This window comes from Sarcophilus harrisii, chromosome 1 (assembly GCF_902635505.1).
Source record: "Sarcophilus harrisii chromosome 1, mSarHar1.11, whole genome shotgun sequence".
In the NCBI taxonomy this organism is placed as follows: domain Eukaryota; kingdom Metazoa; phylum Chordata; class Mammalia; order Dasyuromorphia; family Dasyuridae; genus Sarcophilus; species Sarcophilus harrisii.
This window is the reverse complement of record NC_045426.1, coordinates 701,948,587-701,975,584: the sequence shown is the minus strand read 5'-3', so window position 1 is coordinate 701,975,584 and position 26,998 is coordinate 701,948,587. Positions and strand designations below refer to the sequence as shown.

The following is a 26,998-nucleotide window of genomic DNA, read 5'->3' as shown; positions in this document are numbered from 1 at the left end:
GTGGGCTCTAATTCCCAGAGGGCTGGAGCTTAGGGACAGTGATGAGGATTCCAAAATGGAGAACCATGATGAGGGAGGAGCCAGGATCCTGCCACATGCACAGGTCTAACTAGGACAGGGACTGAGGCTTCAGACCAGGGCATCAAACTTTAGAGGGCACTAAAAGCCTTGGGCTTCCTCCATAACTTAGTTCCCAGCGGCAAGAATAATGATTCACTGAGAGCTGCCCTAAAGTCTCTGCCCTTCTGCAGCTCCCCCCTCTAAAACCATTCTCCCCAGGAGCAGCTTGATGCTCTTTCAGGCTTTCTGTCTCTCAGGTGGAATATGAGAGATGTTCCCAAGCATTTGAAGAACTCTCCTGTAATAAAAGGGATTGTTTGACTCCAGAACTAAGAACATGAGATAGCACTCGAAGAAAAGCAAACCTAAGCTTCAGATGAAAACTTCCAAGTGGAGGCAATTGCCTCTGGAGGCCAGAGTCCCATTCACTAGAGGTCTCTAAAAGACACTGGAGGGCCAGGAGGTCCCCCTGTGACTCAAAGGAGAGGATGGACGTGGGCCACCTGGTAGCTTCCTCTTTTAATTAGATATTCTGGCTGAGGAGGTTCTAGGATGAGTTGTTTCGGAGCAGTGCTGAGGAGCTGCCAGTACAGTGCCCTCCAAATGCCCATGTCCTTGTCTGTCTCAGCACCATCTCTGAGCTTCAGCATCCTCCTTGAGAACATGAGGGGGTGAAATCAATGATACTTAAGGTCTTCTAGCTCCAGACCGATGAATGGCCTTAGTAGCAACTGAATGACCAAAAGGACGGACTCTATGGACTTTGGGTCCGTTTTGTACAAAGCAAGATGAAATTCCAGACTAACTGGCCTGTCTGCCTCCAGTCACAATTATTCCAGTAACCCCCGGGCCTCCCTCCCATTAAAACAGTACCGTGTGCCAATATAAAGGCCAGCCACAAACGAGCCGCCCTGCCAACAGCCATTCTGCAGCTGAGAGTCTTGGTCTGCCCAAGGCCACAGAAGCCGTGATGGCAAGTGGGGCTCGAACGCAGGCCTCCCCGGCTCGAGAAATGGCCCTTTGCCCCTCATACGACGCTTTCTCTTGGCAAGGCGGTCTCTGATGGGATCTGTCACTGCATCCAAGAAAGCCCTTGCACCAAACACAATGACAGGTGTTTGGCAGTCTGACATTTAGCACTTTCAAAGGTTATGACAGCCAGGAATCAAAGCTTCAGGCTGCTTCCCCTGAAATGACAGCCAGGAAAAAACAGTGACTCTTGTTCTTATTAACGAAGGCAATTTAGCTCACGTCTATCTGTAGAAAGTAAAGCAGGGAGACGAGGTAACCGTCTGATTCATTCTGGCCCCCAAACAGCCCACTTTGGAAGCAAACATTTTCACCCCATGAATTACACACATGCACTTGCCTCTCTCCTGGCAATACAATGATGCAACCAAGGAAAACACAAAAGAAATCTCTTCACAAGCAAATCCACAATCTGCACAGAACAGGTAACTTGGGCTAAATGCAGGTTTTCTTATCCTCCTCATCCAGGGGACCAGGGACAGGTTTTCTTCTATCCTCCAGATTCTGAAGCTGCCTCGGGTCCCACCTGAGTTTGTGGGGAGGGAACAGACACGGCTTCCAGGACGTGGAACCTTCACTCTGTTCAATGACTCCTCAATGCAAGAACGCCCGTCCGGAAGCTACCACACTACCATCGGGCCTGACCGTGTGCCTGATTCAGAGCTGGAAGGAATCACTACCAAGCAGAGGAGGAACCTGAGGTCCCACAGAGCAAAGGCACTGCCTGAGATGGCCCCCAAGCCAAGCCAGGGCTCTTTCCTCCGCACCCTGCTCCTGCCACCTGACCATTGCACCCAGAAAGCTCCCACTTCTCATCAGGAGGCTGGGCTTTCGAGAGTGGGCCCCAAATATGCATCGCCCCTGGCCTGTCCACATGTCCCTATGCCCTGGAATCTGCATTCACCCGGCACAAGAACGGATCTACATACAGGAAGCCTCTAAGGCTTTAAAGATGTCCGAGAGCCCAGTGAAATCTCACCTCGGGCCTGCACCTCCTCCTCCTTAATGCCCTGGATGATGATGCCGGGAGGTGTTAGCCACAGACACAGGCTGCCTTCCCTCACCGCGCCCCCAAAGGCAACTCTGACTCTTGGGAAGAACCATAGCTCAGAACCAGATGGCCCCCCAAGGGAACACGGTTCTGGAAATGAGGGGGCTTGAGGAAGAGAAATTAACTCCCCAAAACGTTTCTGCCGTCACAGATAAATAACAATGTTATAGAGGCTACTGTTCAAGTGAATCAGAAACCTGGCTTTACCAGGCTCTTCCTGTGGCCCACAGAGGCCATTCCGAAGATCTTTTTTCCTCCTCATTCCTACCTCCCTCTCCTCTAATGCCCAGAAGAGAACCATGATCCCAAACAATCCTGATGGGTTAGGATGTACAGATGGGTCTCAAAGACGAAATGTACAGGGATAAAGAAATCATCTCCACATTTATGCCAGAAATATATTTCACAAGTCAGAGATGGGGGATGCATTGTTGGAAAGTAGTTCAAATGGTAAAAGATCTGGGGTGTTTAGTGCACTCAAGTTTTACATGAGTCAAGAGCATGATTCAGGAGGCAAAGAAATCAGTCAAGTAGCAATTCTGGCTCACTGAGAGAAGTCACGGGCAAAAACCAGTTGACGAGTCAGCTGAACTCGACTGGTCAAAGCATACTGTAAGAAGCCAGAGAACACTGGGGAAAGGGCACACTGGACAGGGAGGGGCTAATTTCATACTTCCTGATGAGCCACAGAAAGAATTGAGAATATTTAGCTTGGAGAATAGATGAATTCAAGGGAATGTGATCTCTTTATTTCAGCATTTGAAGGAGGATAAATTAGGTTAATTGGGCTTGGTCCTGGATTTAGATTTAGATTTAGTGCAGATTTAGAAGTGATGGGTGCAAGTTGCAAAGGAGCAACCATCAAAACATAATATTAAGAAAAAAGTAATAATGAGCACTTTCACAGATGCCATGAGCTATGAAGGAAGTGGGTTTCTTCTTCTTTACTAGAGGAAAGTCTTTAAGCAAAGGCTCGATGACCATTTGAATAAGCTGTCAAAGTCTGCTCATTCTTAGACATTTTAGCCCAGATGGAGTCTAGGGGCCCTTCCAACTCTATGTTCCTAAAAGTTAATGAATCCACAGCTCCTGTAGCAAACTGAATACCACTCATTACAGCGGATCCACATCCTTAGCCAAATGGGCATTCTCCCTCCCTAGAATGGATCACAGCCAATCCATACCTTCTCATCCCATAGAACTTTTGTTTTTTCCAAGTGTCTTCCTGAAAATCCTCCACACAACACAGTCCCAACATGCTGGTTGCCTTTCTCTGATTCAGAAATAACACGCTCACACTGGCATCCTTAACTACATGAACAGCACCCTTTCTTTTTTGGTTCATGCATGTCTATCATAATGACTTCTAAGCCAGTTTGCACACAAGTCATATTTAAAAGATGCTGGAATCAACTTACACCCACCATACATCTGCTCATTGTCTACTGGATCACCTGCCACTACAATCCTGCTTAGGGTAATCTTATGACTTAAAACTATACAGCATGTCTAAGAAAAAAGCTGGTCCAAAAAGGAGTTGGTCTTGTTTTCTGATCCCCCTTTCCCAGGAGGAGGGGAAGAGGAGGGTTCTTTGAGGCTGGCAGGTAGCTTGGAAAGCAGGTAGGCAACTTTCTAAAGCTCAAGTCAAATATTCTCTTCCTATTCAATTCTCAGCCTAGTTCATTGTCTTATCTGTAGAACTGTCAAAGATCAGAGAGACAGACATAAATACATACACATATGTACACACAAATACACAAACTGTACATATATAATTTGTGTATATGCATATAGGTATATATATATATAATTTTAAAGCAGGGATCCATGCGTGTGTGTGTGCATATACATATGATGCACATTATATAAAGGGCAGCCTTGAAGGCTATGTGCGTGTGAGCCATGATAGACTAATTCAATGGCTTGCACATCCAACTGCTTGTTGTAACTGAGGCAATCAGTCAGTGTTTTTATTTTACTACTTAACAGTGTTTCAGACTCAACAGCTCCTTTAACCAGGCAGACTCTGAGCTGCTATATTCAAATGAGTCATCTTCTCATTCCTTATTCTATATTCTAATGTAATGCTGCAGCCTTCACACAGCTAGATGATGTTCAACTGATTTCCACACCCAAAGAGAGTTGTTCATTGTTACAAGTCAGTTCCCTTGAATGCAGAGTTGCTGGGTGATTGCTATGTTCAGGACCTTCCACCTCTATTCTTGAAGGAAAAAAGTAAAATGCCCAGACCCCTCAGTAGTCTGCAAGCCTGGGATTTCTTCTGCTTCTTCAGAATGAGCGTAGTTTCTTCCTTCTTTCTTTGTGTTCACCTTCACATTCAAGTCATCAATCATTGCGACATACATTGACGTCATTTAGGGGAACACGATGTGTTCCTCGTAAAAATTTCTCAGCTTCATCGTAAAAATTTCTCAGCTTCATCGTCAGCAAGAGATGCTGAAATGCATGATGCAATTTTCATCAAGGAAATCTGTTTGCTTATATTCCTCAGGAGCAGTTTAAGGAGAGATGAACCAAAAAAATCCATGATGTGATATTTTTTGCTATCTTTGAGCATACAATGAAATCACCTCTAGCACCTCCATTATCTATATTTCTGGGAACTTTGGAGCTGGGGAGAATCTGTGAGGGCCAGTTTTCAATTTGGGTGTAACTTCTTTGCCTTTTGATTTTACATATAGAAAAAAAATATAACCTAATTCTCTGAGCAGTATATCAACTTAGTTTATGGACAAGATGGCAGATTAGAAGTATCAATTGTTACAGTTACAGACTGTCTAAAAATTGGGAAATTCTTTTTAAAATTTCTATCATTTATTGTTAGCACTCGACTTAAATTTAATTTTAATTTAAGTGAATAATTCTCTCCTTCCTTGCTACCACCTCCGCTAAGAAAGCAAGCAATATGCTATAATATATATATATATATATATATATATATATATATATATATATATATATGAAATCATGAAAAATAGAGAGAAATAAAGAAAGTAAGAAAATTATACTTGAATTTGCATTCAGAGTTCTCCAATTCTCTCTGGAGGTGGTTAGCGGGTTTTTTTCTTTTAAATCAAGCTCTTAGGAATTATTTTGGATCATTGTATTGATCTGTCTTACACAGTTAATCATCATTATAACATTGCTATTAGTGTCCACAATAATTCTTCTGATTTTCCTCACTTCACTTTGGATCAATTCATATAAATCTTGTCATGTTTTTCTAAAACCACCTCTATCATCATTTCCCACAGCACAACAGTACTCTGTCACAATAATACATCACAACTTATTCAGCCATTCCCCATTGATGAGCATCCCCTCAATTTCCATTTTTTATATATAAGTCCTTTTCTTTTTTCTTTGATCTCTCTGGAATACAGACTAAGTAGAGATATTACAGAGGTTAAAGGTTATGAACAGTTGGATAGCCCTTTGAGCATATTCCCAAGTTTTCTCCAGGATAGTTGAACTAGTTCACTATGCCATATGCATCACTTTCATTACTATTTCCAGTTTTTACTTTATAACTCTTTTCTTTTCTTTGATGCAATTTTCTTTGAGGCTTTGTTTGTAGCTGCTTTCATAGTGATGTCTTCTTTTCAGTTTATCTCTTAGTCTTCTCTGCCCTTTGTAGTAGCTTTTTAATGGTCATGTTCCGTTTTTGTTGTTTGCTCATTGTTCTAGCCTATTTCTTTTTTTGTTTTAAAGAATCAAGTGTAGCTTTTTCTCAATATTTTATTTTTCCAAATGTAAAGATAGTTTTCAACATTCATTTTTGTAAAATTTTGAATTCTAAACATTTTCTCCCACCCTCTACTACCTCCCCCCTCTTCAGAACAGCAAGCAATCTGATACAAGTTTATATATATATATATATATATATATATATATATATATATATATATATATATATATAAAATCATTTTAAACATATTTCCATGTTTGTCATGTTATGAAAGAAAAATCAGAACAAAAGGGAAAAAGTCATGAGACATGCAAAAATGTTTCTGGCAGCCCTTTTTGTAGTAGCAAGAAACTGGAGAAACTAAGTGGATGTCCATAAGCTGGGGAAATGGCTGAATAAGTTACAGTATATGAATGTTAGGAAATATAATTTTTCTATAAGAAATGATTGACAGGATAATTTCAGAAGTGCCTGGAGAGACTTACATGAACTGATGCAAATGAAATGAGCAGAACCAGGAGACCATTGTACATGACAACAACAAAATTATACAACAATCAATTCTGATGGATTTGGCTCTTTTCAATAATGAGATGATTCAGACCAGTTCCAATGATCTTGTGATGAACAAAGCCATCTATACCCAGACAGGAGACTGTGGGAACTGAGTGTGGATGACAACATAGCATTTTCACTCTTTTGGTTATTGTTTGCTTGCATTTCATTTTTTCCTTTTTGATTTGATTTTTCTTGTGCTGCAAGATAATTACATAAGTATGTATGCATATATTGGATTTAACATATATTTTTACCATGTTTAATATATATTGGGTTACTTGCCATCTAGGGGAGGCATTGGAAGAAAGGGGGGAGGAATTGGAACACAGATTAATGTTGAAAAATTATCCATGCATACATTTTGAAAATAAAAAAGCTTTAATTAAAAAAATGAAAAAAAAAAAAAACTGTGAGAAAGAAAAAGAAAAAAGAAAGTGAAAATACTGTGCTTCAATCCATATTCAGTCTCCATAGTTCTCTCTCTGGATGCTGATGACCTTTTCCATCCCAAGTCTATTGGAATTTTTGATTTTAAACTTTATGTTCAAGTTCAGCTTTGTTCATCCCGGGGGTGGGGAGGTACTGTCCGAAGTGTCAGATTTTTTTACACGTTTTTACAGTTTGGGGTGAGACCCTGGGAGAGATGTGGTCAGCGCTCTCCCAGAACACATGCTGGTCTTTACCCAAAAAAGAGCCCCTGGTCCTTTTGCAGCCACAAACACTAAAACTCCTCTTGCCCTAGAAGTGTAACCAAAGCCCCTGTTCTCTTGCGGCTGATCACCAACATTCCTCTCCACCCTGGCACTACAATTCAGCACTGTTTCAGCAATAGAACTGCCAATCAGTGCCAGCTGTACCCAGTGCCAGCAAAGGGTCTGCTAAAATCCCTTTCCGACCAGCCCCCATCACCACCTCTGAGCCAGGAGCTCCCAAGATGCCTGCTTCTGCTGCCCCCCCGCCAAGATGGGTATCCATCCCCTGGCTACAGACCTCTCCTTCAGACCTCCCAAGTTCTCTTAGGCCAGAAAAACGTCTCGCCCTGACCTTCAGTTGGCTCTGCGGCTCCAAATTTTGTTTTGAGGCTTTATTTTGAAGTTGTTTGGAGGGCAGCATCAAGAAAGTTCCACTACAGTGTGCCTCTAATTCACTGTCTGGGCTCCCCAAAACTGAGCAAATCTTAGCACCCTCTGTTCCACACTCATCATGGGAGCACAAGGAGGCCATACTGTCTGAGGGTTATTTTGCAATCTATTTTATAAGTCAACAACATGGTAAAAAAAAAAAAAAAATTGATTATCATAAAAACCTTTTTTATCAGTTACTTAAATGAGTAACTAGCATATAATCTCAAGCAATGGAATCACACACACTACGTCAGCTTCTTTTGAAGACTGCCCTTTTTTTAAGCACTCTCCCATTTTTTCTAAGGAGTCTTTTGAGTGAAAGAAGAAATAGAAAATATTCTTGTCCTTGCTAGAGATGGTTGTCCAAGAAGCTTTTCTATCTATTACAGAGTAGGAAGCAAGGTTCTTTGAGCAAAATTCTTCCCAAGAATCGGTTCTGTAAAGTATGAGCCAAACCTTTCAGCAAATGAAGACACAAATTTAGTTAGCTTCATTCCAAGAAACATGAACTAAACTATTTTTAGCATTGAAATACCCAAACGAAGCAAAACTGATGCCTCATAAAAGGAAGTGTGCTTAACCTTTTTTTTTTTTTTTTTTTTTTTTTTTTAAATAATAGCATACATGTTCCTGCGTTTCCTGGTTTTGACCTTGACTGGAAATAGCAGGACTAAAATATCACAGGAAGAAATAAAGCATTATACTCTAGGAGAAGTATTTCCAACTGAGTCAGTAGTAAGTATGACATTTACAGAAACTCTAATTTCTATACCAAGAAATCTAATTAATTTTAATAGGCAGCACAACTAGCCAGTGTTTAATTCAGAGGGAGCATGGCAAGCTGGGAAAAGCCCTGGACGTCACATCCGGAGAGATGAGTTCAGCCTCTGTCTTTGTTATTCAGTATTTGTATAAATTGATTCAATATTTAATCTCTCTAGAGCTTTGTTTCCTTATCTATAAATGGGGATAATAACACTTGTACTGTTTACCTTCAAAGGGTATTTTTAAGGAAAACATCCTGCCAACTCATACAACATTTTACATAGGAAGGTCATTATGCAAGTCTCCTCTCATTTGGTTTTCAGAGAAGTCTTGGGCAGCTTTGCAATTGCATAATGTAGGTGAAAGGATAATATATATATATATATATATATATATATATATATATATATATATATATATATGGATGTACACACATTCTGAAGTGACATTTACTGAAAGCACGCTACAGGTTGTTTCAGCTGGCTGATCCAATTAAACAAAATGTATTCTTATTTCAGACTCTGGGATAAAAAGAAAACACTGATGAAAAAATGAAAACTACTCTCATTGGTCAGAAAAACTCTGGATGTTTAGTCCAGGGCTTTTCCCATCCTTCCCTGCTGCCTCCAAGTTGAACACTGACTAGTTGTACTGTCTATCAAAATTAATTAGAATTCTTGGTATAGAAATTAGAGTTTCTGTATTTTAACAATGTTTTTCCTGTGAGCTACCAAAAGAATCACGTGAGAAACACTCAGAAAGTCACAGATGGGTCTGTCACTTTTAACACTGATTCCAACAAGAACTTCATTCTGTATATTTAGCATTTTCTATCTTTGTCTTCCAAGCCTCAGGGCTAAGCTGGAGGCAAACTATGAAGTAGGTCAGCAGGAAGATGGCAATATGTGACAAACAGAATGAAAAGCCAATCATTTCAATGAAGGATTCAGTGGGGAAGATGTTTCTGGTGGAAAAACTCTCCCCAGGGATCATGAAAATAAACTCTAAGTCTTATCTACTCGCTAAACCTCTTTGCCCACAAAATAGATTATCCTGATTTCTTTGGAGAATCTAAACTAAATCTGACATTTGAAATGTTTTCTTTCTAACATACAGACAGGCAGTTCTTTCCAGTGCTGTGTGTTATAATATAAATTGCTCTCATATACATAATGGCAAGTAATCCTAACGTCAGGCCCGGGAGTGAAGAACGAAAGATATTATTATCCTCAAGTTATGGAGGATGAATCTTCAAACTAGCTAAAGGAAAAGCAGCTGGCACAGCCTGAGCCCAAAGAGTCTGAACTGCAGGAGTACAGAGCCTTTGTATCATACTGCTCGATAAGGAAAATGTCCTACAATTATAATTTCTAAAAAAACTGCATGCAAAGTTAATACTAAAAAATAAAATGAAATTACTGCTGGTAAATATACATTCCAACTAGCACTTATAAGAACTACTAAGAAAATATTACTTAATACATGAAAAAGTTTAACTCTGATTTCAGCAATTTAACATACTAGCTGTAACAAGCAACATTTGTTTAGTTCTTTAAAGGTTTTCAAAATACGTAAAATGACCAAATAAAATATGTGCAAAAATCCCATTTGACCTTGATCCCCACCCCAAAGGCTGGATTCAAACTCTGATGTGTAAAGGGCTGAAACTCTTGAGTTAATGCACTGAGGTTGGACAACCGAGCACTTAAGGCTAATTACTGATTGGACAATACTCTATAAGCATATGCTTAGAAAATGGCCCTTCCCACTATTCTGTGCTGGCTTGATAATTGGTGTATACAGAGAACTGTGAGGAGGGACTAGGGAGTGGAGTAAGACTAGCCAGAGTTACTTTGGTGGAAGACCAAGAGAAGGAAGGTCGTGGAGCCTGCATCCATCCAATTAACTTCTACCCCTAAAGACCAAGAATAAAGACCAAGGACTTTTGCTTATCCTGACTCTGGCTGATTCTAAGGTATCCAGGGGCTAACTCGGTCTTCACACTGATGCCTCCTGACTCCAAATCTCCCCTTTCCATTATACCACATTACACTCCTTATGAAGAAAATGGGGTCCCTGTTACATGCTATTGAACTTCCACACCCTGCCCACCGTCCCTCTGTCTATGCGAGCACCCTCGCCACTCCCTCCACTCCAACCTCTCTCCAACTTCGAGGGAGGTCTTCGGGACTCGCTGTGTCTATTAAATCCCCAGAGCCAATGTGGGGATGAGCCTTTCTACCGTGGGCTTATCTGCAGGCAGCAGAGAGAGCTCTTCAGTGGGCTCATGCAGAAGACCTTGGACTCTACATCTGTAGATGGTATATTTCTGTCACCTCCACATGACAAATCTAGAACAGGAAAACTTGACCCAGGAAACTGGAAGCAGTTTTCACGTGTTGGGGTTTGTGGACAAATGTGAATACAACAGAGAAGCCCCCAAGATTTCCTTTGTGCCAGAGACCACTCCTCACAGCAGAGTCCATTTGATTTGGAGTCTCAGCCCAGTTGTCCCCTTTCTCTGGTTATCTAACGTTTATCCTGGAGAAACCGAGCTGGGCCACAAACCCCTCTTTGGGACAGTAGGCCTCCTCGGAACCTAGCAACGGCACACCACTAAACTGTCTTTTCATCAATTCCACAGACTTAAGTTCTCAAACATCTTTGAATTTTGTTCAACACAGTAAAATTAGGGCTCAAATATTCCAGAAGTTCTGAGTACACTGGTCCCCTCAGCAGTCGCAGCGATAACTGCAGATTAAGAAGAAATCTTCATGATGAGCCGGTCCGGAGGAATCTCTACCACACTGTCTCCAAGTAAAGCCATGACACGTAAGCTAGAAACGACACTGGAGGTCACTGAGTCAAACCTCATTTTACAAAATAAAAACTGAGCCCCCAAGAGGCGGGGTGACCGCCGGAAGATCACACAAACAATCAAGCAGCAAGGCCCAAACACCAGCTCAAGCCTTCTCTCTTGGTCTAGCGCCTCCCTCAGGCTGCCACTTCTGGGACATCAGGGTCACTGGCAACTCCCTGACAGGAGGCAGCAGCCCATGTCCACTCAGCTCCTCAGACGTACCGGACACTGAGGAAGGCCTTAGTCTACAAGCAGCCCTGGAGGTTTTTCCTCGGTTTCCCTGTAACTTCCATCCATCCATTCTGTTTTTTGCTTTCAGGGTCAAGAAGAACAAAACACATCCCTCTTCCACAGATATGGGAAGACCATGACCATGTTGTGCTCTTCTCATCCTCTGCACATCCTAAACAGGCGAAGAAGGCTTTGCCATTATCCTCTGTGTAGCACAGAGATAATACCTATGCAACAACAGCAGTTATGTTAGCTGGGAAATGGCTGTGCATGGCTGGGGACGGCGGGTTCTTTACACTGGAACAAATTTCACTCTTTACCTTTTTCCCACTATTTTTTTTCCAAACGGTTTGGTTCTGCCACAGTGAGGGGGACACTCAGCGAGGGCCTGTGGCAGGGGGTGGGGCACACAGCTACATCATCATAGCTTTAAAATCATTTCCAAATTCACTTCTGAACAGATAAACCACACAAAGAAACAATTTAGTCTTGGGTAGTTTTTTCCAATGATTCTGCACATCCCTGCTGAGAGGGAAAAAAGCTCCTACTGATGATCCACTTTGACTTTAAAACAATACATCAGATGCTAACTCTAACTTAGTAGAATTCTTTCTGGACAAAGCAAAGACATTATGAAATGTCAATTCCTAAAGGCAATGCTCCAATCACCAGGCAGTGGCAAAGAGAAAATAGCATGACAACTAATAACAGTTGCCATGATCTTAACAAACACAAATGCTTGTTGGAAAGGACAGACCTGGGTCATAGAAAACTTATTCTACTTAAATTTTGAAAATAATTTTGATAATAATAATAATCCTGACAGGCCAATCTTTTAGTTGATCTCATTAGTTATATTCAAACACCACACATACACACACACACACACACACACACACACACACACACACTCTGTATATTAGTTCCTATGGCTTGGAATTCAGTTCAGTCACAAATACCATTATGCCAAATGGCGTTCCAACTGGTCTTAAGTGTCTGTGAAATGAAACTTGAAAAACAAATAAACCTAGAACTTAGAACATTAAATTTGGAAAGGTCTGGTTTGATTAGATTTGAAAAGGTGCTGAAAGAGAGCTTAGAATATGAGATGTTGGACCTAGGAGGAACCCTAGAACTACAACCCTCCAAAAGCTATCAATGTGACAAACCCCTCACAGCCAGTTCTGTGAATTCTCCTTGAGAAGCTGAGTGGATCCAATCAGACCATACAGCAAAAACTCCCATTTCCCAATTGTGGCTCAGGCCCTTTTGAGTAAACTAAGTTGTCTCTTCTTAACAAAAATCTGTTACAGCACAACTCACTTGTTATACTAAAAAAACAACAACAACAAAAACTAAACTACAGCAAGACTTTATATACAGCACAATGTAGTCACTGCACTAGCCAAAAATTAGTATCATAAACTTTATAAATTTTAGCACCTACATATAACTGAAAAGGCCCATGAAAGAAAGAGACTTCCACTAACAAATGGCCTAAATTAAAAATAAAGGCATCCTTTATTTCACAACTCAAAGTAATTCATTACTTAAAAGCTTTGCTGACAAGATTCTGATCACGCTAGGGAAACACAGTTGCTGGAGAACCATCAGTGATACTTAAAAGTTCATTAAATGGGGAAGAAAACAACATGATTGGACAAGGGCAAATAGAAAGAAAGAAAGAAAAGAAAGAAAAGAAAAGAAAGGAAAGAAAGGAAAGAAAGGAAAGAAAGGAAAGGAAAGGAAAGGAAAGGAAAGGAAAGGAAAGGAAAGGAAGGAAGGAAGGAAGGAAGGAAGGAAGGAAGGAAGGAAGGAAGGAAGGAAGGAAGGAAGGAAGGAAAGAAAGAAAGAAAGAAAGAAAGAAAGAAAGAAAGAAAGAAAGAAAGAAAGAAAGAAAGAAAGAAAGGAAAGAAAGAAAGAAAGAAAGAAAGAAAGAAAAGAAAAGAAAAGAAAAGAAAAGAAAAAATAAAAACAAAAAGCAGAAGAAAACAGTCCATAACATATAGAGAAATTCCAGGGCAGGCCAGAAGGTCAGTAAGTTTCTTTGATTCCAGGAAAGCTTCTATCTAGAATGGGTTCTACAAATAAAGTTTTCTTAAATACCTAGAAAAGGAAGCATTGGTCACAAAAGGCTGGCACAGGTACAGAAAGAGCCACAGACTCATCTCATTTCTTTTGGCAAAAGGGTTGTTGAACTGGTAAATTAAGGGAAAAAATAATAGCCAGAATTCTGATAGCATGTGAAGATTTACAGAGGATGTTACATCTGTTATATCACTTGAATGCCAGGGACATGGCTTATCTAGATTTTCGACAAGCACTTGACAAAGTCTCCTCTGCCAGCCTTGCCAAGAGATGGGGAGTGGGCAGAAAAAGGATGGCTTAAGGAGTGGTTGAATGGCACAGCCCAAGTGTGGTCACTGGGCATTGCATGCCAGGGAGCCCGGAGGACTCTGCAGCAGCATCCCGGGAATGCCCACTAGGGAGGGCAGAGTTGGCGTGCTTCCAAAAAGGTCTCAACAGGCTAGAAGGACGGACTAAACTGAAGAAGAAAACATGTAATAGGGACAAGCAGTTAAGTCTTTCAGCTGGCTACAAAATCAGCCTCACAAAGACAGGAGAAAAGATGCAATAAGAGGTTGCATCTGACAAAGATGAGAAAGGCAAGGCAGCTGAAGGGATGGCCTGTGGGAGGTTCTGTTTGGCCCCGCAGAGTGTAAGAAGTGTAGTTATAGACTTATCAGTGGTTCTCAAAGTATGGTCTAGAGAATCCTGGGGATTTTAGAGAATCTACAAATTCAAAAATAGTTTTTATTTCCAATATGGTAAATGTCTATAAATCTAACCTAGATAAAAATGCTTTGGAGAGATCCTCAATAATTTTTAATAGGATAAAGATACTGAAAACAAAAGTTTGAGAACCACTGACTTAGAGAATAAGGTAGGGAAGGCAACTTATGTGTCCCTTTTCTCTCTTCACATAATCTTGCCCATGGCTCATGGGGGCAGGAACTCAGCTGAGCTACCATGTTCTGCTCTTTCAGAAGCTAAGCTCTGGATGGCCAGAGTAGATCTATGGGTAAAAAAGCAAATAAGTTCTACAAGTAACAGAATCTAACAGATATTTTGGAAAAAAAAAACATGGTGCACTGGGTAAGAGTCAGCATCTGTTACCTTTTAGGGTCTCTTCTAAGTGTCCCAAAAGAACAGGGCGTGGGTCACTGAAGAAGCAGCTGTTTGGTTCTCCGGTCCTCAGGTTATGGGATCACAGACAGGAAAGTGATATCCCAACTCACCAGACCTTTCATATGTGAATAAGGTGCAGTCTTGCTGACCCCCAAGTGGGGAAAGGGTCTGAGGGCGCTGGTCCTGCCCTTGATGGCTCCCCACAGGCCCGGCTCCCCAGTGCTGAATGTGCCCCAACTTTTCCTCAAACTCTACCAAACTCTCTTGAGGCGTTGCTCTCCCAAATGTCTGCATGAGATCTTTTCTCCCGGGTGAGAAACTCCACAGCAGCACCCAAGGGCACTGGGGGGGAGGGCTGAGAGAAACCTTCCCACCTTGTCTAACTCTGCTGTAGGAGCCACCCTCTACCCAGCTGACCACACCCTGTTCTTTCAGGACACCTGGAAAGACTCAGAAGAAACCCTTAAAGGTAATGGATGCTGACACTTACCAGCACAGGATGTTTTTCTCTGAAATATCTCTCAGATTGTGTTACATGTAGAATGTCTTCATTTTTTTACCCATAGATCTATTCTGTTATATAGGGAGGGAACTCACAGTGTGGAAATTCCACCACATGGCTCCTGCTTCTCTGGAGTTCCCGGCATGTGGGAAGGCCCAGCAGCTCACCCATGGGCCCATGCTCTGCGTGACCCTCCGGCCACTGCAGCTTATACACGGGCCCATGCTCTGTATGATCCTCCAGCCACGTGGATCCCCCCCTGCACATTCATTTTCAGATCCTTTCTCTTACTTGTGTGAGAGACTGAAAAGTGAATTTTCACAAAGAGCTAAGTCGTATTTCACCATTTAGAAGTAGGTGAGCCTATCACAGTGGGGATTCTTCCAGAGAAATAACGTTTTTTCCTCCAGGATTTTAAGGATTCTAAGGGTGGCCAAAAGCTAAGTGCAAGATGGCGCATGAGATCCTCTGCCGAGCCTACGAATGCCACCCACCAAACAACTTACCACGATTTAGCCAACTCAGAGTGAGGCAGGAGAAAAGCAACATTTTTTGTGATGGATTTTCACTGAAAAGGTGAAATGCTGACCTTGGAAGAAAAACAGATTATTTTCTTGTTTTCCACCTTTTGTCTATTTTTTCTGCCTGTTTCTCATTTCTTGACAATTTACTGTGATCCTAACACAAGTAAACTGGCATTTCCATTTGAATCTAAAACGAATCGGTGTTGTGGGAAAGTAAATTGCCTGCCCGATCCTGGTTCCAAAGAACAGATGGCATAACGCACTTTTCCTCTCCATGGGGGGGAAGCCGGGACCTCGGAGAGCAAACAGTGGATCCCTTTGTCAGGGAGGGCTGTCTCTCGGCCAATCTCGCTTAACAGGTTTTTTTCTGCTACTAAGGAGAACAGACATATCAAAAAAGGTCTATGACAACAAAAAACATCAAGGAGACTGACTTAAAAAAACAGTAAATTGCAAATAAATAAAATAAAGTAGCAAACTGTTACTGAGATTTGTTACCAATTATTTAGAGTTTAAACACACCCCTCTCCTCGTTTTTAATAAATGTTCATCCAAGATCAATCATATAAAAGATGGAGGCGCATTTAGGCCCTCAAATCGCCCCTTTCCACGAAGAGGTCACCAACTGAGGACAGGAGGAGCTGTCACAGTCTTAGAGACTGCCTAAGGAGAACAAGATATGAATTAGGTGTGCACTAGGCAAACAAGACCCTATACTGACTGTGAAGGCCGACAAGGGGCATTATGGGCAGAAGCTGGTGAGCCCCGCCTGCAGGTGAGTGCTGCTTTTGTGTAGGATATGAAAGGGGGAGGGGAGAACAGCAAATGATATATTAGGGTCAAATCATGGGCCTACAGGAATAGGGGGAAGGGGAGTGGGAAAAGGAGACTACTTTGGATGTGATGGGGGACCTATTGATGAATGCTTCTAGGGGGTGAAGAGAGGGGATGAGTGGAGGGAGATAAGGAGCCTGGGGCGGGGGTGGGGAAGCATATGCACAGGGAGATTTAAGCAAAAATAGAAGAAAAAAGGGTTTAAAAAAGAGATGGGGGCCACATAATTAGAAACTTGATGAGAAGGGATCCTACAATGGAGCAGGATCTTCTCCGACAAGGGCTAAATTGGTGTCACATTTTAAAAGTTCAAGACACGTAATTTCTGGGCAATTTAATCATTTCATTAATAAGGCCAATGTGTTTATTGGGGAAAAAATGGTCAGGGGTATTCTCAAAAGCCAAAGACCTCTCATGGTGATGGGTTCACAGTTTGTGTGTCCTTGGAAGAGCAGGTGTCCCTGAAGGTAGCAATCAATGATCAATGAGAGAATAGATATTATAATGAGGGGTGGGCTCATTCAAATGAGGATCTTAGGGGTAGGTGACATGGATCACCCAAATCTTTTTCAAAAGGACTCATCAATTTCTGTATCACCTGTCTGACAAAAGAGAGAATCCACATTTTCTCAGACCTATCTGAATAAACACGAACACTCTTTGAAAAGCATTGGTTAATAAGGAAGTAGAAAGGGGGGAAAACCTTGGTCCTGATTCAATTATTAGTTATAATCATAAAAGAGAAATACTCCTTTCTTACTGGCATTAATTCTAGTGGTGAGACATAAAGGAAAAGGGGGAATCCACAGGGTAAATGCCACAAGCAGTGCCAGAAAGCACCCAGAGCAGATAGCCTAGAATGGATGTCTCAGAAGCTTTGATCACATGAAGAATATAGAAAAAAAAAAAAAAAGAAAAAGATCAAATAAATACAAGGATCACGAATCAGAGAATGAGGATCTAAAGTAAACAGAGAATATGGAAAATGAAGAGTGAGAGAAATATTTTTAGAAAGAGGAACAAAAAAACAAAATTTGAAAATTAAATAATAGGACTACTTGAAGGGGGAGCAGAAAAAGAAAATCAAAGAAGAAGGGATTGGGGATGAAGGCAAGAGAAATGGGGGAAAAGAGCCATCTTTTAAAAAAATTAAAGTAAAATAACTAAAGAAACATAAAAAAGAAACATAAAACTAAAGAAACAATAAAACATAAATTTGTCTACAGCAAAAGAGGGAACTTGAAACTGAAAAGTTTCTGTCCAGACAACATTAATGCATCAAAGATAAGAAAGGAAGTGGTCAAATGGGGGAAAAAAATCTTTGTATCCAAGTTTTGTGATAAGAACTTAAGATCCAAGATATATAAGATAGGAACAAACAGTTCTTAAAAGAAGAACTACAAAGTGAAGGCTGTAAATTGTCCCAGTGGGAAAAAAGATTCATCTCCATGAGAGCACAAACCCATCCCAGGGTGAGAGAGATGCAGTCTCTTTTCTGGGCAACAGGCAGCCATTTTCTTCACTCCTACTGCTTTTTGGATTCAGTATAAACTATTCACAGCTGTATCTAATGACAATTCTTTAAACTCGGAACCAAAGACATAAATGACAGCAAAAAAAAATCAATCAAATTAACAATGGCAAGAAAATCACAGAACCAAATAAAATCTGGGGAAAAAAGTTTTAAGTAAGGTACTGAATGAAAAATAATAAAAGAAAAGGGGAACATAATAGAAAACTTCAAAAAGCAAAAACAAAGGCAACAATAAAAATTAGTTAAAATGTCATAAAATTATAAAAAGTAATGAAAAAGAGAGATTCACATGACAAACCTAAAGGGGAAGGTCCTTTTCTCAAGATGTCCGGTATCTCACATAATTTAGAAAAACAAACAAAATTGAACATCATATTCTAGAAAATATCCAAAGAAAAAAAGAAACAAGTAGAGAAATACAAATAAAAAGTTCTCAGACTTCTAAAACAAGAAAGAATCCAAGATTTAGGCTGCCTAGATATATGATACTGAATTACTGTATTACAGAATTACAATGATAAGAAGAAAACTCCTTTGAGTTTACAGCAGACATATATAAAACATCTCAAGAAACAATATCAAGATCAGAAAAAGCTTTTTGAGGATGAAGCAAGATTACTGGAAAAGCTGAAAAATAAAGTCTATAAATTTCAGAAACGTGCTATAAATTTCAGATTAATCTGGCAAGAAAGACTCGGTAAAGGTAAGAGAGAGCCATCAGAGCAGTAAAATTCGTCAATTCATGTGAATGATGAAAATGTATTAAGGACTCCTGCATAAAACACCGTGCTAGCCCTGGAGAAATAAAAAAGTCAACGAATTCCCACTCTCAAAGGCCTCTCATTGGGATGGAGCAGGTTTCAATTGGCAGAGTCAGAGCGCCCCTGGGGTCCACAGATTGCAGTTAGTAAGTGGAGAGCAGGGCAACTCCTCTAAAGTCATTTTATCCAGTAAAACCTCATCCTGTGCCAAGGTCTCTGGCTATAAGAAAACTTTGACATAATAAAAGTAAAATAAGATTTTTACTTAGAAAACAAATAATGCAATTAAAAGTCTGTACTATGCTATGTATTTTGAAAAATAAAGTCTTTAGTTTTATGAAAATAAATCTTTTTTGTTTTTCAACTCTGGCTCCATTTGCTTTCTTTGTAGGAAGCCAGGAGAACAGTAATAGGTGACACTATTGGCTTTTCCATCAAAGAATGCACATGCATTATTGCTCCCATTTTACAAAGGAGGAAACTGAGGCAAACTGAGACTAAGTGCCTTGCTCAGGCTCTCACTGCCAATGAGCATCTGGGCAGCGACTGCATTTAGATCTTCCCCTCTCAGCCTCCCCACCCCACCCCTGCCCCGGCTCTTTTGGGAGACCAGATAACTCTCTCTAGCTCCATTGCATGATGTTTTGTGTAAAAGTAATGTTAAGGCTAATACCACATCTCCTTTTAAACAGTAAATGTGAACTACAGATATTTGTCACCGGTCACTCGTTTTTCCATTGAGTCTCAGCTTCCATGACCCCATTTGGGATTTTCTTGGCAAAAATCCTCTAGTGTTCTGCCATGTCCTTCTCCAGCTCATCTAACAGATGAGAAAACTGAGGCAAACAAGGTGAAGTGACTTGTGCAGGAAGTGTCTGAGGTCACCTCTGAACTCCCACCTTCTGGACTCCTGGCCTGGGCTCTGAGCACTACGTGCATGTGTACACACACACTCTCACACACTCACCCCTTTTATGAAAGAAGCCTCAGTTCTCCCAATGACACAGACAGGATTCCCACCCTCAGAGCCCCTACCCCCCAGAACGCTGCCTTGGCCCCTCTCAAACAAACCCCCGGGAGTCCTGCGCCCCCTCCACGTGGGAGACTCTGGCAGTCCCAGCACGTCCAGCAGCTGCTGGGAATCCTGAGTGTGGGTTCTGTCCCGTTTCCTTCCCCACTGAGGGCGAGTTTAAGGCAGGGACCCAGGCACGCCTCTGACTTCCCTGGCGCGGGGAAGGCCCTGACCAATGCACCGTTGTGTCCTCCTACCCCGGGGTCTGAGAAAGCCTAGAACAGCCAAACTCCAGCAGAAGCAGACACCTGACCCCTCGCCCTGACTCAGAAAGTAATGCCGTTTGGGTTGTGCTGCATTTATTTTATTTCACCAAACATTTCCCAGTGACATTTTAGTTTGCTTCGTGCTGTGCTTTCGACACCTTTTGTGTAAAGCCTCTATGAAGGTGACGTCCAGGCAAGCATCTCACGGCCAGGAAGGACCCCAGGCCAACCTGCACCACAGCCGGCTCCCGTCCGCTGCACCACAGCTCTCTTCCGAAGTAGAAATGTAAAACAATTCCTTAATGGGCTTCGTGGATGCCAGTTCTCCACGTAGCACTGGGCCCTGGACGGTGCTGTTTCGACTAAGTCCCCAGAAGCAAGCTCTGAGCCATGCAGTTCTCTTAGGATGCCTATGACAAACTGTTGGGGTCAAAAAGCAGGAGGTTCGGCATCCCAGCGTCGCCAGGTTCCTCATGGGCTTTTCCTGTGGAGCGTCCACTCAAACACGCTCCAGCCCACATTCTGGCATGAAACTGGCTCAGTAACATTCTATGCAGCGAGTCCTTATTCTTAACAGTCCAAGAACATGTGCAACAAATTAAAATGCAACGTAGACTCTTGGGAAACAAATAGCAGTTATGATCGTCGCTAATTTTGCATTAAAAGAGATTTACATAATGGCTTGTGAGGGCCTTTCCAGCTTTGGATCTATGCTCCTATGACTACATATTTAGAAAGCCAGTGACTTAATAGCTTAGGTTCTATTACACACGTACAAAGGAATGTCTTCAATCTCGTGGGAGTTTCTATGCTAAAGGTAATTCCAAAGAAAGGGGCCTGACTTCTTCATTTTTATCTTATGTATAAAATATGGATTTGACTGGTCCTTTGACCATATATGTCACTTAAAAGGGTCTGGATAGATCATTATACACACACCCCATACACAATAATACACACACTCACACACACACCCCATATATACATTATACAACAAGACTTTGCAATGGTCAATTCTGATGGACGTGGATCTCTTCAACAATGAAATGATTTAAACCAGTTCCAATTGTTCAGTGATGAAGAGAATCAGCCATACCCAGAGAGAAGATTGGGGGAGCTGAGTGTGGAACACAACATAGCATCCTCACTCTTTCTCTTGTTGTTCGCTTGCATTTTGTTTTCTTTCCTAGTTTTTTTTTTTTTCTGCTTGATCTGATTTTTCTTGTGCAGCAAGATAACTGTATAAATATGCATGCATATATTGGATTTAACATATTTTGATATATTTAACACGTATTAGACTACCTGCCAGCTAGGGGAGAGGGTGAGGGGAAGGAGGGGATAATTTCGAACAAAAGATTTTGCAAGGGTCAATACTGGAAAAATTACCCATGCATATGTTTTGTAAATAAAAAGCTTTAATTTAAAATAAAATAAATAATTTTTTAAAGTATCTGGATAATAATGAATTTCTTCTAGGAAAACTTCTATTTATGTATATGTGTATATACACACACATAATTTATATATTTTCTACATTAAATTATGTCAAATTGCCTGCATTCCAACATTTTAACCCGCAAAATATTTGAGGGAAGATGAACTTTGGGATAACCACTTTCTACCATTAATATCTTTGGGTTTATATTCAAGTATGTTTACTGAAATTTTTCACTTCAATGGGCTAAATCATAGAAAATTAGCTCTCAAAGGAATCATTATCATAGCATACTTAGGAAGACCACTATCTCCCCCCTCCCAAACCAAATCATCACATCTTCATTCAAAAGCAGAACTGGGATCAATAGATGGCAATGTAAACATGTTGGACAATAATGAAGAGGGAATAAAATAAAAGAGAGGAGGAGGAGAGTGGATGACACAAAAAGGGCACCAAGGAGAGAGAAGGAAGATGAGTTAAAGAAAGACAGGATTGAAAGGAAGAAGGGGATAAAGGCAGAAAGGCAGAGAAGGTAAGAAGGGGGAAACACTAAAAAAGGAGAGCAAAAGAAAATAAATCAGGGAGAAAACTCTGGGAAGATGGCAGCTAAGGAAAAATGCCTCCAAACAGTCCCAATGGGCTTACGCTTTCTCTAGCCCCCATTCTCTGACAATACCATCCTTCTTGAACCAACATGCTTCATTCACTCTGAAATAAGATGTCTCTAAAAACCATTACATTGAATTCCCAATCCCTATATTTTTGCCCACCTGCATTTTTGATTTCCTTCACAAGCTAATTGTACAATATTTCAGAGTCTGATTCTTTTTGTACAGCAAAATAACAGTTTGGTCATGTATACTTATTGTGTATCTAATTTATATTTTAATATATTTAACATCTAGTAGTCATCCTGCCATCTGGGGGAGGGGGTGGGGGGTAAGAGGTGAAAAATTGGAACAAGAGGTTTGGCAATTGTTAATGCTGTAAAGTTACCCATACATATAACCTGTAAATAAAAGGCTATTAAATAAATTTTTTAAAAAATGAAATAAGATGTCTCCATAAACATTCGCTCTCTGTAGTCTTACTAAAGGGTTCCTCATACAATATCCTCCAACAGTCTTCGGCTAGTGGTAAGGACTGAATTAATACTGAAGACACCCCAACTCAATAATAAAATGGGATGGGAAAAATAATCAAATGCCACGATGAGCAAGAGCTTTGGAGAAACGATGCTGAGCTTTATTGTTTTGTGAGAAGAATCTTGACTTGTAGAGATCTTCACTAGAACCAAAGCCTGCAGCAATCCACGGTAGGTCAACATTGACAGCGAGTCACCATTCACGAAAGGCCAAGGCTAAGGCTGAACTCCTCACTAGGCCTGGCCAGTTCTCCCAAGATCTGCAAAGGTGGACTCACCAAAAGCCCATTCCTTCAGTAAGGGCGGCTAACAGTTCGGTTGGCTGTCAGGCCAAGCAAAAGAGACAAAGGACAAATGAACCCTGACCTGATAGAGGATAAAATATTGTCCAGGGAATTATTAAATTTCTGAAAAGCATCATTTGTTTTCTGAGAGTGGGAGAAAACTGGTAGCCAGGAATCAACTTGACCAATCATGCTAGTGACGCTGACCTGCAAGCAAACAAGTCAATTGTCACCTATTGAGACAAATGAGCCCATGATTCCGTTTCTCCATCTCGCTTTTGGGAGTGCCTGATGCCACTTACTTTCCCTTTCCATAAGTTTGCCATGATTAACTACTGGACAAGTGGGAGCCAATAATGAAGCAGCATCCCCCAGTCAGAATCAACACCTGCCACGTCAGAGGGCAAACAGAGCTGCCCACGTCTGGCTAATGTAGCACAACTCCTGTGTTCCAGGTAAGAGTTCTTATGATCAATGGCACAGACACTCAGAAGAACTTTATTTTTATTTTGTATATTTAACAAAACATATGTTGCACATATAACTGGGGTTAAGTGCAAAAAAGTCCAAGTTTTCTTGATCAAAAAAAAAGGGTAATTTCAAAGGGGCTCTTTATTTTTATTGAGAACAATATTACAGGTAGGGAAACTAAGGCCTGGGTAAGTAACAGGCCTTAATCAAAGTCACACACAGGAGTGAGCTGGAACGTGAACCCATGTTCTCCAACTCCAAACCTGGACTCTTTCCACGTGGCCCTCTCCCGTCAAGCTCCCTCAAAGGGACGAGGCACAAGGAAGAAGGAAAGCTGAAAATTCCTTCCAGGGATGACCTTCTCAGGGCAGCAGAATCCTCACTGGCTAACAAAGCCAAGTTTTAAAGCGAGAAAGGACGTCCTTTTTGGCTACTAAGCAACTACTCCCAAATTCAAAGAATTCACCCACTGTACCCTTTTGTACCAGCCAAAGGACCCTCTCCAGGGAAACTTGCAGAGATTGATCCAGAAGATCTCCTGGGAGAGAATCTGGGTTTTCTCAGAGACTCCTCTAAGTAGTTTCTACTGCTGCAGCTGCTTCTGCCCCGTAGCCGTGGACCTTCTGCTCTGTCGCTCAGTCTGGTACAACTGCCTTGCAGAGTACTTTCACACAGATTCTCCCCGGGCCCTCACAATCACTCGATGAGGCCGGCAAGCAGGCATCCCTGTGCCCATTTTAAAGCTGAAGAGGCTGGAGCTCAAAGAGGTGATTCAGGGGCCCACAACTCAGAAATGGCAAAGACAGACTCAGAGTCTTTTGGCCTTTCCACTATTCCCTGCTTGGATGTACCCCCTTATTCTAATGATCAACAAATAAAGTTTCACAAAGTTTAATTTTTTTTTACCAGAAACACCTCCCCTCTTTCCAATCTCAGATATAAAATATGAAATGATACATTCACAATTACTGCTATCATAACAACTACCACTACTGAAATGAAAGCATGCAGTATATAACTCACCAATTTTCTGATTGAAAATCTTGTCAAATGTTAATTCACCTCTTTCATTAAGATACTTCTGCATTAAATTCCGGATACTGAAAAACAACAGGGAAGCATATTCTTAGGAATATAAACTGAATTTCAAAGGAAAAAAAAATTACCTAGGATTAAAAGTAAATAAACCCCCTCAATTCAAGGATAGAAGTTTGGGATAAATAGGAACCAAGGAAGCTGGAAGCCTAATGCCGGCTCTTCACTCAATAACTCTCCCTGGCCTCAGTTTCCCCATTTCTAAAACGAGAAGGCTGAATGAGACAGCCTTTTCAGTTTTTCCATTCTTTAAAGTCTGTTTTTTAACTGAAGTCTTGGGCCTGCAAAATACCTCTAAGTAGGTGAAATAATATAAAATAGCTATTTCAGATACAAGCTAAAAGATAAAATGGTTTTTAAGTTTTTATCTCAGTACTACAATTGAAGGTAAAATTTATAAAGAGACCATGTAATGGGAATTAAAGATAGTTACATCCTAATTTAAATCCTAATTTAAAAAAAAAAAAAAAAAAAAAAAAGGTAATCACCACCCTTAGAAATTTAAGCAGATGAATAATCCTTTAACTAGAAAACAGGAAGATTAAGAAGCTTGGAGAGTTATTGACCAATTAATGCTAATTATGATTACTTTTCTCTTCAGGTCTACCTGAGATCTTCCACACAGAAGGATGAAGGGGTTTGACTGGGGAGTAGGGGATGGCAAAAGGAAAAGGATGGAAAAAAATTGAAGAAATATTATTTTGACCACTGGGCCCCTTCATCTGAAGGAGCCCTTGGAAAATACGGGATCCTTGAAGTATTGGGCACTTGTGGGCAGGGAACAGAAAATATAAAGCTAAAGGAAGGGACCCAATGGCAGCACAGACAGGTGATGAGTTTGCCTCAGGCAGAACCTGCTGCTTTCATACTATAGAAACCTAATAAATCATTTGTTTCTTTATACAGATATAATGCATACTAGTCTATCTCAAAAGAATTAATGCAAAGAATAATTAGTAGAATAGTGGCAAAACATCATGAAACTGAAATCTTGATAATTCTGAAATATGAAATCACAGCCCATTTGTATTTCTGGAGCACCATCAGATCTGCAGAGCACTTGAACATCTACCCTAGGAGGTTATTATTCCCACTTTATAATCACAAGCCAATTCCCATTTTACAAATAAAAAACCTGAGACCGTGAGAGTCTGAAGAAATTCCCTATAGACCCAGGGCAGGTGAGCAGCTGACACGTGGGGAGGCAAGGGACAGACAAATGGTTGGGAACAATTGGCCCAGCGAGAAGAACTGAATCCATGGGAACTGAGATCACCCAGGGGAGAGGAGCCAGGGCAGAACCTCGGGGGACAGCCTCAGTTAGCAGGCATGATCTAATGAAGATCCAGCAGGGGAGGACAAGGAGGGTCAGGAGAGCTTTAGGTGACAGGCTTGAAGGCTACAGAGAAGGATGAAGACTGAGAAAAAGCCACGGGAACTGGCCAGGAAGAGGTCAAGGGCAACGCTAGAGAGAGCCCTTTCAGTGGAATGGTGAGGTCAGAAGGCAGACTTCCAAGAGTCCGGAGAGGGCAAGAGGAAAGGGAGAAGGGACATGGACTGCTGAGGTTCCCCCCGGCCAGGAGAAGCCCACTTCTCCATGAAAAGGGGGTGGGGTAGAGGAGAGAGGGGGAGAGGTATCTAAGTGGGACAAATGAAGAGGAGAGAAGAGGCAGACTGGGGGGGGGCAAAGTCCTCATCTGGAAAGAGGAAGATCCGAGGAAGGAGGCCAAGGTCTATAGTGAATGGGCAGTGACTCAGTCAGGAGGTGGAAAAGCCTTGCCACAAGGAGAGCCCAGCTGAGAAGGTGTGACCCAAACTGACAGTGGAGCCTGGTAAGCACAGGCTCTATCTTCTTCCAGCAACACATAGTAGGAGCAAAGGCAACACACAGTGGAGCCATTCAAGGCTGAGGCTCAGCAGGGCAAGACTGGCCATCAAACATGAGGGCAAATGACTTGAAAGACTTGTGGTGAACTGGTTTGCCCAGGAATCAAAATAGGGCTGGGGAGAGTCTAGCCTGTGAAGGGAAATATCTGAGGGCAAAGGAATTGCAGGTAAAGGGGAAGATAAAGGATAGAGCTAGGGACAGAAAAAAGGTGGAATGACAAGAGTGGGATCAGATAAAGGAACAGTAGAGATCACAGACATGGAAGAACAAAGGAAGGGAGGAAGAAAGGAAGGAAGGGAGGGAAGAAAGGAGGAAAAGAGGGAGGAGGAAAGGAGGAAAGAAGGGAGGGAGGGAGGGAGGGAGGGAGGGAGGGAGGGAGGGAGGGAGGGAAGGATGGAGGGAGGGAGGAGGAAAGGTGTCATTATCCTCATTTTACAGGTGATGAAACAAACAGCTCCTCCAAAAACAAAAGAAAGGGGGAGCCACAGGTAATCCTAGAGAACTTCTAAATCTAACCCTTTATACTATTAACTTCTTGATTTTTGAAAATACTGGCTCCACGACGGGTTTTATAACCCACTGGAAGGGCAGTGTCCAGTGCGAGCAGCTCCACTATCTTTAGATAATCGCCAGGTGATGTGGAGAGACCCAGAAAGTGGTGAATGA

At 41.5% G+C, this 26,998-nt stretch overlaps 1 protein-coding gene across 1 annotated transcript in view; it reads right to left on the bottom strand.

Moving 5' to 3' along the window:
• GRK3 (G protein-coupled receptor kinase 3) overlaps positions 1 to 26,998 on the bottom strand; it is a 183,471-nt gene that overhangs the window by 116,780 nt on the left and 39,693 nt on the right. Inside the window, exon 2 of the mRNA XM_031948769.1 lies at positions 24,373 to 24,449. Within this exon, the coding sequence (XP_031804629.1) occupies positions 24,373 to 24,449 (77 nt within the window). The remainder of the gene's footprint in view (positions 1 to 24,372; positions 24,450 to 26,998) is intronic.